Below are 13,724 nucleotides of genomic sequence, written 5' to 3' on the forward strand. Positions count from 1 at the left end.
AGAACTGTGAATTATATGCTAGTTATTCACAAAGGACTTTGTGTGTCTGCATTGTATTATGGCAAATGGCTTATGAGATACAGTAGAGATAATCACATCATGGTATTCTGAGAAGTGGAGGAGATCTCAATAAGTGTCTACATGTGCCACTTCATTATAGAAAGAAATGGCTTTTCCCATGAATGTGTCACCACTAATATAAAATAGGCACCCACTTTACACCTAACATATTGTATATCTAATGGTGAAAAGTATTATTTGTATCATGAGAACCCATAGTGATCAAAACAGTATACTTACACTGTGTCTAGGATGTGATAAATGTTCTGTAAGTGGTTATTGAATTCTTCTGGCAATGATATGAAAGGATTGCAATTGGCTTTGAATGTACTGGCCTAGGTGTGTATTCTAAACACCTGTGGCATATGTATCCACAGAAAAGCTTTTACCTAAAAGCTTTACCTCACGCATTTTCTGTCTTTCAAGCACTCAGAGAAGTATGTGCATCTATATACCCTCTCTCCATGAGAAGAAAGGATTTCTTCTCAGTCCTTTAAAGAAGACATTCACCTTAAAAACTTGTCCAGCACTCTGATGGACCATTATAGAATTTAAAATAAAATGATGAACTCATGCCACTGTTACCTTCAATAGATTTCTAGGCTTGTATGATCTACTTCTCACTCATGTTTTACTAATGTCGCCACCCATTTTCCACATTCTTTTTGATCGATTTTTTAAAATGTATGTCGTTAATTTAATCAAATCAAAACTGATAAAAAAAATAAGTGGCTGGTAAACTGGAAAAGAGGTGGGGCTTTTATTGCTCTGAAGGAATTTAATGCCTAGCAGTCTATAAAGGCTTTGTGTTTTCCCATGGATTAAGTTATTCTTAAATGGAGTCATGCCTTTGATTCAATATAAAATCACACTATAAAATTGTCCTGATTTTTCCCTGTGCATAGACATTGGGATTTCACTTCAACTTACAAGTACATGATAGAATATAGAAAGTCTCTATGCCTTATGTCCCAAATCCTAACAAAGCTGAAAACTGATGTAATATATTAAATTATTTCCTGTTAGTAAATATGAAAATTGAAGAAATTGTTAGTTTTTATTCCACTGCTAATTTTTTCCCTGTGTTCCTGTAGATAAAGCTTTGTTTGAAAGCTCTCTATATGTGTTTATGAGCTGAACATTTCATTAAAAGCATAAACCACATTCTTTTATCTACACTACAGGGACCACAAGGACCTCCAGGCTCTATTGGTTCAGTTGGCGGCGTGGGTGACAAGGTAAGGAAGGGCATTATGGCTAAACACCCCGAATTAAAAAGCTTTAATAACTGTGGGGCATATTTTACAGACTGCTAACATGAGTTGGGTGCTAAGTGTTGTACATACATTTACTTATTCAGTGTTATCTATTCGAGAACCTACACAGATTGAAATTAAGCACCGGTATTGTGTGTTTTGTATTGACACCTGTGGAGATGATTGCAGCGTGAGGATTCTTTCCTGTTTCAGTGCGATGTTGGAGTCATCATTTGCTTTTGTGAACTGTGAAGGCTGAGGCTTAGTTAATTGCAGTGATTTGCTGGATGTTTCTTCATTAGACAGTGACAAAGCCAAGCTCCAATTCAACTGATGAGTGTCTAAGGAAACTATAGCGTCTTTCATTAGTGACGCTTGGTACTTGAAACAGAGGAGACACTTTTCAACAACTGAACAGGGAGGAAAGGACTCTTTCACACCAGAAAACAATTAATCACTGATTTTTGTCACCTTTTCATTGCTAACCCTTCAGAGTTTCTCTGATACTTTGAAAAGCACTTGGCATGTGCCATAACATCTGTGCTCAGAACAGCTTTTTTCCCCTGATAAACATTATTGCATCTCACACATCTTTTTTTTCTCTTTTTTTTTTTTTTTTTTTTTTTTAGAAAATTTCAAAGTGATTCTTTGATTTCTTATTTGTGTATTCAACCTCATATCTTAATAGAATTTTAAAAATTATCATTGAGATTTGTTTCATTTCACAAAAATTTTTGCCAGTTTTGAAAGAACGAAGAGTAATTCATTACATAAAATATTAGACAAGGAAAACTATTTAAAAATTTTCATCAATTCTACTTACTAATGAATAGCTCTAGTGTTTTTATCTCAACCTTGAAACACGATTCTCTTCTTTGTTTTGAATTATTTTTGAAACACTTTGTTTTATAATTAAGTTCATTTATTTTCATTAAACGATTTAACTCTCTAAAAAGTAGTGTAATGAGATTAGATGGTGTTATATTATTATTTACTTCTGCTTCCCATTCCAACTCTTGTGTTTATAATTAACTGCATATGACTCACTGTTCAAATAGCTCATTAATTACTAATTAGAAACAAATTACACTGTCCAGTTCTTAGTGGATAAAGAATGTGATTTCTTTGAAAAAAATTTAGGTGCTTTGCTTATAATTTTAAAGTGAAAAGCTTTATGTTGAGATGGCACAGTTACTAAAAGAAAAAATTCTCATTGAATTTAATTGTCCTAGCATAAGAAGCATAATGAGACTAGTGTCTTAAGATAATCCCACCAGCTTTGTCGCTCTGCCTTCCTTCTTGAAAACATGTCATAAGGGCTCTGCTGGTGCTCAAAGAGTTAGAAATAGTCTGTAGGTTCACTAGACATTTCATTGTGCTTCAGGTATGTCCTGAAGATTGTATATACAAAAGGAATAGTTGGCATGCTTTATTTTCTTTTTTTATACTTTGTTTCCTACAAAATTCATAAAATAGGAATCTTTACCAGATATTTGGAGTTTGGGGGAAGTCTCATACCATTGTCGTGTAGGATAAAGGTATTATGATAACAATTTGCCAATTCTGAATCTTATAATATTATTCAATAAGGGCTGTAGAGATGACTGAGCCATTAAAGGATAGACAGGCAACAAAAGAATAGTCAATAAGGCTACTGATATGATGGTGTGTGTGTGTGTGTGTGTGTGTGTGTGTGTGTGTGTGTGTGTGTGTGTGTGTGCATACACCATGGTTTGTTGGGCCAGCAATGAGCTATGTGTCTGGGGTGAGTTTTACATTCCATAGGTACCTAAATTGAAACTTGTTACATAACAATAGTTTACCTTTTAAAAAATTCCATATGACAGGGAAGAATCTTAAATTTCTAAGAATCTGATATCATATAATGTGCTACAGATTATAAATTTCTGAGAGCAACATTGATTCTGGTTGATCTGATTTCAATTTCTAGTTTAGAAATTATATCAGTTTATTACAATGAAACAAGAGGGCGACAGCCATGAGCCATGGTTTCTTTTGTACAAAAAACAACAACCTGATCTCCCATGTATTTGTGGGAGAAGCTTCAGCAAATATGTACCACATTTTCTTAAAAGCAATTATATTTGATGATTCCAGACATGCAAAGGTATTTTCTGTTGCCTCTGGACCAAGCACTCTGAATAACTGGAGAGTACATTAGCACTACAGTGTGATAATAACTGTACATTCCCACATCTCCTTCAACCAATCTGCTTTATCATGTAATACTGCTATATTTCCATAGAAGAAGAATTCTGTTCCTTATTCATGACATAGAATGAACATCATTATTATAATTTGCTCTGTTATTTTTTCTCTATAGATATTGGTAACTTTGTCCAGTCCACTCTTGTTATACTATACATTTATTTCTAATATGCATAAAGATAATTTAAATGTTCTGGAAGCAAGTGAATATTGATGTATTATTCTCAAATACATTGTTGTAGAATCTTCGCCTTTGCATATTACCCTTTAACCACATTTCTTGACCACCACACATTGTCATCATTTTAGGAAATTGGAAATGATCTTTCCAGAGTATTATTTCCTTTATATTTAACAAAGAGGAAAATGGATGAAAAAATATATTAATGTTGACTTAAAAATTGTTTTCTTTCTAGTTCCAAAATTCCATAGTAATATTGCAGGCTGATATGGCACATAAGAAAACATTTTGTATTCAATAAGTTTCCAGGGTTTTAAATATCTATGGTGGGCATTACATGTATTAAATATTTATTATGATCATTTTACTGTTAATATGATTGACAACATACTTGTTTCATTTCTAACATATGAATTACATCCCATAAAAATTCCTGATTTATCATTTTATCATATGGAGATAGGTGAAATAAGTCCTTTCATACATAATGTAAATGCAAAATTTACTTGTAATAATTACCCTGAGTATTGGGTATATTTATAATTTATCTTGCGGAAGACAAAACATGCATGCAGTACCACTACTAAGAAATTCATGGACAATGATGTACTCTATCACAACTACCCAAATATTTTAAGAAGTCAAAATATGTGTAAGTTTCATAAACTAAGAAATTTTGTATATAAAGTTTATTCCTCAGAATGATGTTTGTATTTAGTACAGAAATTTTCAAGCCAACCTAGAATTACTAGTTTGTGCCAGAAGGACTTGTGATACCAATGTTGAAAATTAGTAACTAGAAGAAAATCATCTACTAAGAGGGCCTAAGATCACGGATGTTGGAGTTGTTAGTAGAGTGATTTGGACCGTGAGAGAGAGAGAGAGAGAGAGAGAGAGAGAGAGAGAGAGAGAGAGAGAGAGAGTATGCACACACACTATTCTCTGTCTTAAGTAGTCACTGGAATAAGACACTATTTTTTATGCATTTCTAAGAAGGATACACTAGCAGTAGACTTTCATAACTAAACTCCCTGAAAATTTTCTTTGTACATAAACATTATAAACTGGGTACAATTCATGAAATCTTCATTTAAATATAAATTATGGTTTTCTAACATTCTTTACTGTTCAGACCAGAAAATTAGCCATCTGGATGAAAGTGATGTCATAAAAGCAATCAAACTTATAATAGATAAACTCTCAAATCCAGACAATCTGTCTCACACTGATCTTCACTATACTCAGTCTTTAGAATTATTCGTATAGGTCAACTTTTTTACTAATATATTTTCTTAGCAACAGAGTGAATTTATAGTTTAGTTAAAAAATATCAATGTGAAAATTTAAATTAATGACCCTAATTATAATGTGAATATTGATGCCACATGAATGTAAACAGAAAATGTTCCAATTTCTGTTATGGCATGGTGGGAACCTGGGTTGATGTGCTGAGTTTAATCTACCAAAACTGAGTCAGCATCTCATATGTTTCGTCAGTTGAATTATTTAGATCAGTATCCTACTTGTCCTTACTCTTGTTAGATTTTTGCTGTGTTTCAAGCAGCACAAAAATGTTCAGGGGTTCCAAAAGAGGATGGCATAATGAAGGTATAATTGAAGATAGAAAACATCATTTCTGTGTTGTAATCTTCTTGTGATTTTTTTTTGCAGGGTGAACCTGGAGAAGCAGGGAACCCAGGACCCCCTGGTGAAGCCGGCTCAGGTGTAAGTTCTGTAGTAGTAAAGCCATTATTGGGCTTTGTTAGATATTTGAACATCTTTTAGACTGTTGAAACATTAGACTTGGATCCTAACCGCATTTGTTTTTACTCGCTCTTTCCAACTTAATAAATATGAACACCACTGCAGAAACATATTGGTTAATGCCTGAAAATTCCATGCATATTTTAATTAGTTATGTTTTAACAGATTTTTATCAATGAGGTCAATAAAACTACAAGGTGTTCATTATAGACATTGCGTTTTATGAATAGTCCATAATAGAAACACACCAGCAAACCTTGTGGCATTAAATAAACATTTATTAATTGAAATCACTTATTCTAATATAGATTAAACTGCTATTAAGAACACTGAATTCCCTTGGCAATCTAGAGTTTTTTAACTATCGAGTTTGCATTTTAGTTAGTGTCTTTCAGAATCTGATAGACATTTTGCAATGCAAAATACAAGACTCTAAAAGCAGAGAACTTTGCGGCCCACTATACTGATGTTAAAACACTGAAACTGAGCTTGTAGAGTAACTCTTTCTTTTGTCTGTGTTCTTTAGGGTCCCAAAGGAGAGAGAGGAGAGAAAGGAGAAGCTGGACCTCCCGGTGCTGCAGGTCCTGCTGGTGCTAAGGGACCACCAGGTGACGATGGTCCCAAGGGGAACCCGGTGAGTTGGTCCTGCTGTAAAGTGAAATTTATGCCAAATCCATGACTTAGATTTTCATAGAAAGATTAAAAACGTGTGGCTTTGTTGAAACCAAAGTCATCACGCCATTTCACATATTCACATGCATTCGTCATTTCTTTCGGTTTTCTTTATTTTTCTAGCTGGATCATAACTTTAACCTCCTACAGTAAAAATACGATGTTGTGAAGCTTCATTTTAACCTGTTCATATTAATTTTTATAACATCTTTCTAGGGCCCTGTTGGGTTTCCTGGAGATCCTGGTCCACCTGGAGAGCCTGGTCCTGCAGTAAGTATGGAGAAATAGAAGGATACTTTGCTGGGACTGTCCCCTGGGTCTTTAGGAACAATTAAAGTTGTTTATTAAAAGTGGACTTTCACAAACAGAAAGCCGAATGAGCAAACAGAAATCACTCTGATGACAAAAATCTATCTAACTAGTGATCCTTGCACCTCTGTTACCTGACTCTCCTCTTCCTTTGGACAATTATTGAGACTTCTTGGATTGCTCAAACAGATTATCTGAGTAGCAGCTATACTTTTGTTCACAAAGTTCAAGTCTTTCTCATTTATTATGTAAATTCTACTTTGAATTGCATCCTGTCTGCTCCTGGTGAAAATAGTACTAGTCTAATACACTAATTATGTCTTCATATTTTCTTTATATCAGAAGAATACTTTATACGCAGATAGGTGTGGAAAGAAGAAGAGGTACTATAATGCAAAATATCAGTATTATAGTTTTATTTGTCATTTGATCACAGCTTATTTTAACAATATACCAAGATAGCCTGTGGAAGTTTCGTACCTTTATCAAAATAAAATATAACAAGAAATATCTGGATTAATTTTGCCTGCCAATTACAGGGACAAGACGGTGTTGGAGGTGACAAAGGTGAAGATGGAGATCCCGGGCAACCGGTAAGCAAGAAGCCTTACTGTTTTTTCTCATCTCGCTTAGAACCATACTCTTAAAAAGACGTGATTCAAGGCGATCACTCATTCAAACTATGCTTTTATCAAGTGTATGTACTTATGCATCCATCAGCCTGTCCTACTACATCAAACTGTGTTACTCAGCTATTTATTTATCTCAAGCACAGCCTCACCCCCAAAACCCCCCACTTGCCCCTGCCACTTTCCCTCTCTCCCAGAAAAGAACAGGGCTTCCAGGGACATCAATTGAACATGACACAGGAACATACGACACACAATACCTCACATCAAGGCTGGGCAAGGCAACCCAGTCGGAGGAAAGGAGTCCTAAAAACGGGCAAAATATTCAGAGTCACCCACATTCCCATTTTTTATGAAAAATATTTTAAAAATGTAAACAAGTAGTATTAAAAAAAAAAAAAAACAGTTGGACTTGTAGCTTGTTGCAGTTCATAAACTATTTTAGCCAAGAAGCTAAGTGAAAGCAACATACAGACATTTTAATTTTATTTGGAATGGCACAGAAGTATTTTGGCCACATGGGTTACTTGGGAAAGTTGAAAATATGGAGTGCATTAACTGAAACAGGTATGGAGAGAGCTGCGGTTCTTTTTCTTAGGTGTTCAAAGTCCAAGGTATGCTTATAGCATACATATCACATAAGTGTTGTCCATAGTGGCATAGAAATGTTAGTTTTCTGTGAGAAGAGGTTTAGAGGCAATAGATAGATATGCTCACAGTTTTTAAGATAAGACTTGCATGTGTGTCTGTTGGGTGTTTGCTGGATCCCTATTTCCATGTTTTAAAGGGCATATAGGATTCTATAAAGGAAATCTGAGCCACTCTCTTGTATCCATGAAAAAGTTTGCCAAGTGGGTTTACCAGCTCACTCTACGGGTATGTTTAGGAAATGCATGTATCTGAATGACAGCTTAGGCTTTGAGGAACGAATGATGTTTGTACATGAGAAAAGAGTCAGTTTCAATTCATATTGTGAGAAATTACGTTGGCTCTGAATACTACCCAGCTTGTTTTTTTGTATATTATTAGGAGAATTTAATACATGCTCTGTAGTTGTAGCTAACCTAAGTGTTCAGTATGATGGGATTCTTTTAAACTTTAATTTTATTAATTTATTCTACCCAGCTTATTAAACAGTGCAATTTTACATTTTTATCTAACTGTATTCATTTATAGGGTCCCCCTGGTCCATCTGGTGAGGCTGGCCCACCAGGTCCTCCTGGAAAGAGAGTAAGTTTTTTTTTTTTTTTCATTCTTTATTTGAATTTTTCACCATGTGCTTAGACTGGCATTACCCATACAAGCTGTAGGCAGCATGTAAGGCAGCTGAATAACTAACCTCTTTCATCAGTGTGTCACAGTCATCACTAACTCAGAATACACTTTAACCATTTTACTGTCACAGTTTGGATGATTTGAAAATATCTTCCACTGGGAGTCACCTGTTTCTCTGAAAAAAAATGTTGACTGCTATTAAGCAATTCCATCCTTGGCGTTCTACACAGTGGGTGAAATACCTAAAGCTTAGTGCACACAGTGTAAAAACATGAATGCATATCAGTATACTAAGCACAGACATCCATCTACCTTGTAGACCGTTTTATGTTGTCAAACTTGAAGGACTTGGAAACAAGAGTTTTCATAAAGGGCTGTAGCAGCAAATGAGTAGTTATGGTCACAGTATTGTTTGCTGGGGTATGAGGTGTCTCAGTGGGTAAAAGTGCCAGCCAGAAAGCCTGATAGCCTCTGCTCTGTTCCCTGGAGCCACATGCCACAGGAGAGAACTGACTACTGTTAGTTGTCCTTTGATGTCCATATACATGCTTTGGTACACATGAACACAAACATAAAATAAGTAAATAAATATAAGATATTACCAAAAAACAAATATTCTGACTATAGGAAAACCAAGGAGATTTAAAATTTTTGAGTTTAATTAGAGATTATGTTTTGGGCATTAATGGATAAGAGTTTGATATTTTAATGCGTATCTATAATATCCGTTGACAAAACATGTTAATGACCTTCCCCTCTTTTTTTGTTAGTTCTTTTTTTTGAAGGTTCTATCTTTGATATGTTTATAGGCTATATATTAGATTATTAAAAACTATAGCCATTCCACAACTATAGCGAGCTCAATAAATTTAGGCTTCGGTCTCTGTGTTTTCACACCTGTTAGCTAGTAAAGGTTTACCCTGTTCCCTCTTCTCTTCTGAGTAACCACTATCTTATATTCACTTTATCTTTTACATGTGAGGGCCAGGACCATTTTACTTCCAGTGTGCATCTCTGCTTTATTTCACATGGCATAAAGTTCTCTGATTTCATTAAATAGCTCAGAAACAACAGAGTTTCACCTTTGTTTACGGCTGACTAATATCCCATAAGATATAATTGCCACGTTTTCTGTAGACATTAATTTGTAGAAGCCATTAGAGGTACTGCAGTGAGCGTAAGAGTGCTGTGAGCTCTTTGGCAGGCAGATTTCATTCCCTTTGGAAATATAATCGGTAAAGGGAGAGCTAGACCATATGTTACATCTACTTTTACCCTTTTTTGAGGAACTTCTACACTGTTTTCCATGTAGATCTACTACTTTAAATTGTTGAAACAATGTACGGCCATTCCTTTATCTGTATCTTTTCAGCGTTTGCTGTTTTAATATTTGCCATTCTAACTGGCGTGTATGAGTATGTTTTTGCTTTGATTTGCATTTACATAGTAAACATTTCAAAAATATCTGTTGTTCATCTTTTGACAAATGTCCATTCAAATCATTTGGCCTATTTTTAATTATAATTCAACAATTGGTAGTTGCTATTACTGTTTCCTGTTCCTTTTGCGTCCTGCACTTTAATCCTTTGTCAAATAGTTGACAGAATTGTTTTCTCTCCTGTGTGCTGTGTATATAACCTATTGATTGTTTTCTTTGCTGTGTAGAAGCCTTTTTATTTGATATTATGCCATTTGTCTCCCTCTGCTATCCTGTGTTTTGACAATCCTCAAAAAAGTTATTGTTCATGGAGATGTCTAACTGTGTTCCTACTATGCTTTCTTCAAGTACGTTCATAGGTTTGGTTTCATATTTTGGTCTGTATTCTGCTCTAGTCTGAGATGATTTTTGTAGAAAATGATACCTACGGATCAGTACTCCTTCTTTTTAGTACTCGTTAACAGAAACCATTCTTTCTAAAATGCCTGATTTTGATCCCTTGTTTAACATCAGTTTTCTGTAGATGTGTGGTTTCTTTCTGAACTCCTCTATTTTGGGGTTTTGATATTGTTGCTTATTTTTTGCCATGCTGCTTTATTTACTATGGTTTTGGAACAACTTGTAAGTAGGTATGTTCTCTACGGTCAATATTGCATCATCTACAGGGAATTCTTTAGTGCTTCTCCATGAATTGTAGGACTAAGAGTAGTTCTATGAGGGACATTGTTGGCATCTTGATAGGTTTTCTTCAGTGCTGTGCGTTTCACTTTAGATTTTTACTGTTTTGTCAATTTTCTTTGTTGCAGTTTTCATCTTTCTATCAAATTTATTACCATCATTTTCTATCAAGCTTATTGTTAGTGTATGTTAACCCTACAAAGTTTTGCTTTTTTGATCCTCTCATTTGCTAAATATATAGGTTCAATAGCCCTTGTGGTGGAGTCCTTAGGTTAATCTACCACAAAAAGATATGTGAATCCTCTCTTTTTACTAATGTGTCTTTGTTTCTCTTGCAAACTGCACTGGATGAAATTTTCAGTACTGTTCTAGTTAAGATGTGTGTAAGTGGACATACCCTCTAAGGATTTCAGAGAATGTTTCCCCGTTATGGATGATATTATCTACAGATTTGCTGTATGTAGTATTTTTAATACTGAATCTCAATCTTTCTGTAACTAAATTATCCTGGAGTTTTACTATAAAGGATGGGGATTTATTGGATCCTTTTTTTTTATATTCATGTGGCTTTCATTCTCCACTATTTACAGTAATAAAGTTATTAATTTGTATATGTGAGCTGTTCTTTCATATTTCCACATTGACTATTCTCTCACTGAATCTTTGTATCTCAGCAGTATGATCTGAGTCAATATTTAGAAATGTTTCTTTTTGAAATCCCAGCACTTGGGAGGCAAATGCAGGTGGATCTCTGTGAGGTCAAGACCAGCCTGGACTACAGAGTGAGTTCCCAGAGAGCCAGAGTTCTTACACAGAGAAACCCTGTCTTGAAAAACAACAACAAAAAAAAAAATAAAAAAATGAAAAAAGAAAAGAAAAGAAAGAAAGAAATATTAGTTATTATAAAATTAATTATTTTCCAGTTGTATTATTTCAGATCTTTTGGGTGAATAGTGGTATAAAATTTCATTGGAAATGGGTTGAAATAATTCTGGAGGAAATAGGAAATCTTTTTATTTTTCTTTTATTTATTTATTTATTTATTTATTTATTTATTTTGGTATTTCTCTCTTTTTTTGATTTTTTTAATTTATTTTTTTATTAATTTATTCTTGTTACATCTCAATGTTTATCCCATCCCTTGTATCCTCCCATTCCCCCCCCCATTTTCCCATTATTCCCCTCCCCTATGACTGTTCCTGAGGGGGATTACCTCCCCCTATATATTCTCATAGGGTATCAAGTCTCTTCTTGGCTACCTGCTGTCCTTCCTCTGAGTGCCACCAGGTCTCCCCCTCCAGGGGACATGGTCAAATGTGAGGCACCAGAGTACGTGAGAAAGTCATATCACACTCTCCACTCAACTGTGGAGAATATTCTGACCATTGGCTAGATCTGGGAAGGGGTTTAAAGTTACCTCCTGTATTGTCCTTGGCTGGTGCCTTAGTTTGAGTGGGACCCCTGGGCCCAAATCTGCCTATCATATTGTTCTACTTGTAGATTTCTAGGACCTTCTGTATCCTTTTATTTTGCTATTCTCCCGTGCATCTCTCATTTAGAGTCCCTATAGGATGCCTTCCCCTCTGTCCCAGTTTTCTGGTAAGTGAAGGCTTTCGTGGGACATGCCCCTTGGGCTAGTTCCAGTATAAAATGATGAAACATAATGTGATAATTATTGGGCAGTGAAATAAAATTCAGACTTCCGGTCCACATGAACTTCTTACCACCTACATAATATTGATCAGGTTATTTATACTCTATTTCTCAAGGATACTCACCTAGGGTTGGATAAACAAAACCCTAGTTAATACTCAGAGAATGTGTACATTTAGTATTCTTGATTATGAGGCATGCTCTTATTTATGAAGTAGTTACTAAGTACTAATGATTATTAGTTATCTGTGAACTTACACTGCTACCACTGAGAATTAGTTCTCTTTGCCTAAAAGACTCTAACATGAACTTTCTGTCATCAGAGTATTTGACATAAATAATATCTTTAACAAGTTCAGTTTTGTGTCCTCTAATAAAATATGTTTATATCCTCTTTACACATAGTTGCAATTATAGAAAATATAAATCCATCAAGTAATAGTTATAAAACAGAACACTTTATATGAGTTAAAATGATTTATTATTGATATTTGAATCAACATTGTTTCATCTCAAAAACTAATATTGAACAGAAAAAATTTCAATAACTTAAGAAAGATCAATTTCTTTAGTTTAACAGTGGTTGTAGTCAGATAAGTCATTTATGGGTACAGGACTACTCTAAGTGGACTTTGTTGCTAAGCTATGGCACTTAGTAAGTGAGGTGTTTCTATTTTGTAAATTTACAAGATGTGAGGGACAATCATTTATTTCTATCATCTATCATCTAAAACCTACAACTTGAAGAAATAAAATGTGCTGTTTCATTAATATAATGTGTCCCAAATAAAAATAAGTATATTTAACATTTTCATATATTATAAAATCAATAACTAAAGCAAGGGAACAATTAACACTAATTTAATTTGTGCTATTGATGTGATATAAAGTAGATTGTAACAGTTGGAATTAGTATGTGATGAATTTTCAAATTACTAATTATGCATTGTCTTATGCAATAGATAAACTCACATGCAAAAATATATAATAATAAGTTAATATAACAAACCACTTACCTAAATCATCCATTATTCATATTAAGTTCTGTAGTGGAATTGTACTTTTTGATTTTTTTGTGAATTATTTGAATGTTATCATATCGAAATTGTAGAAGTTTTCTGTTTACTCAATTGAAATAATAATTGAAAATGTGAAGGGTGGGCTTTAAAAAAACTATTCTAGTCACTTTGTAAAGTAAATTGGAAGGCTTAGTGTGCATGTATTACTTGTGGCATAGATATTGTGATAACTACACCATGCTTACAAAATTGTTCATGTTCATCTTGATATAGAGAATCGAACTCAGGTCAGTAGTACTGAACACTAAATATGCAGGTTTCCCCCTTTGAAATGTGAAGTCATTGCATCTAACCTGAGCGCTGCTTGGCTCGATGTGCTGAATTCCTCTCTATAGTCGGTTAAATAAACCTACATGCTAGTTGACCTTATCTGACTGACAAAAATAACCTTCTTTTTTTCCCAACAATGTAAGATTTATTTTAGTGGTTTGAGATGATAATCCATTCTCCAAAATATTAATGAGATACGTTTCTCATTAAAACTAGGAATTAAAGTGAACT

The 13,724-nt window shown here is 34.3% G+C and overlaps 1 protein-coding gene across 1 annotated transcript in view; it reads left to right on the forward strand.

The window, feature by feature from the left end:
• Window positions 1-13,724, forward strand: part of Col11a1 (collagen type XI alpha 1 chain) — a 236,795-nt gene that overhangs the window by 193,639 nt on the left and 29,432 nt on the right. Inside the window, 6 exon segments of the mRNA XM_051165742.1 lie at window positions 1,245-1,298; window positions 5,398-5,451; window positions 6,017-6,124; window positions 6,379-6,432; window positions 7,011-7,064; window positions 8,277-8,330. Coding sequence (XP_051021699.1) covers window positions 1,245-1,298; window positions 5,398-5,451; window positions 6,017-6,124; window positions 6,379-6,432; window positions 7,011-7,064; window positions 8,277-8,330 — 378 coding nt within the window.

This window comes from Acomys russatus, chromosome 23 (genome assembly GCF_903995435.1).
Source record: "Acomys russatus chromosome 23, mAcoRus1.1, whole genome shotgun sequence".
Taxonomy (NCBI): Eukaryota; Metazoa; Chordata; class Mammalia; order Rodentia; family Muridae; genus Acomys; species Acomys russatus.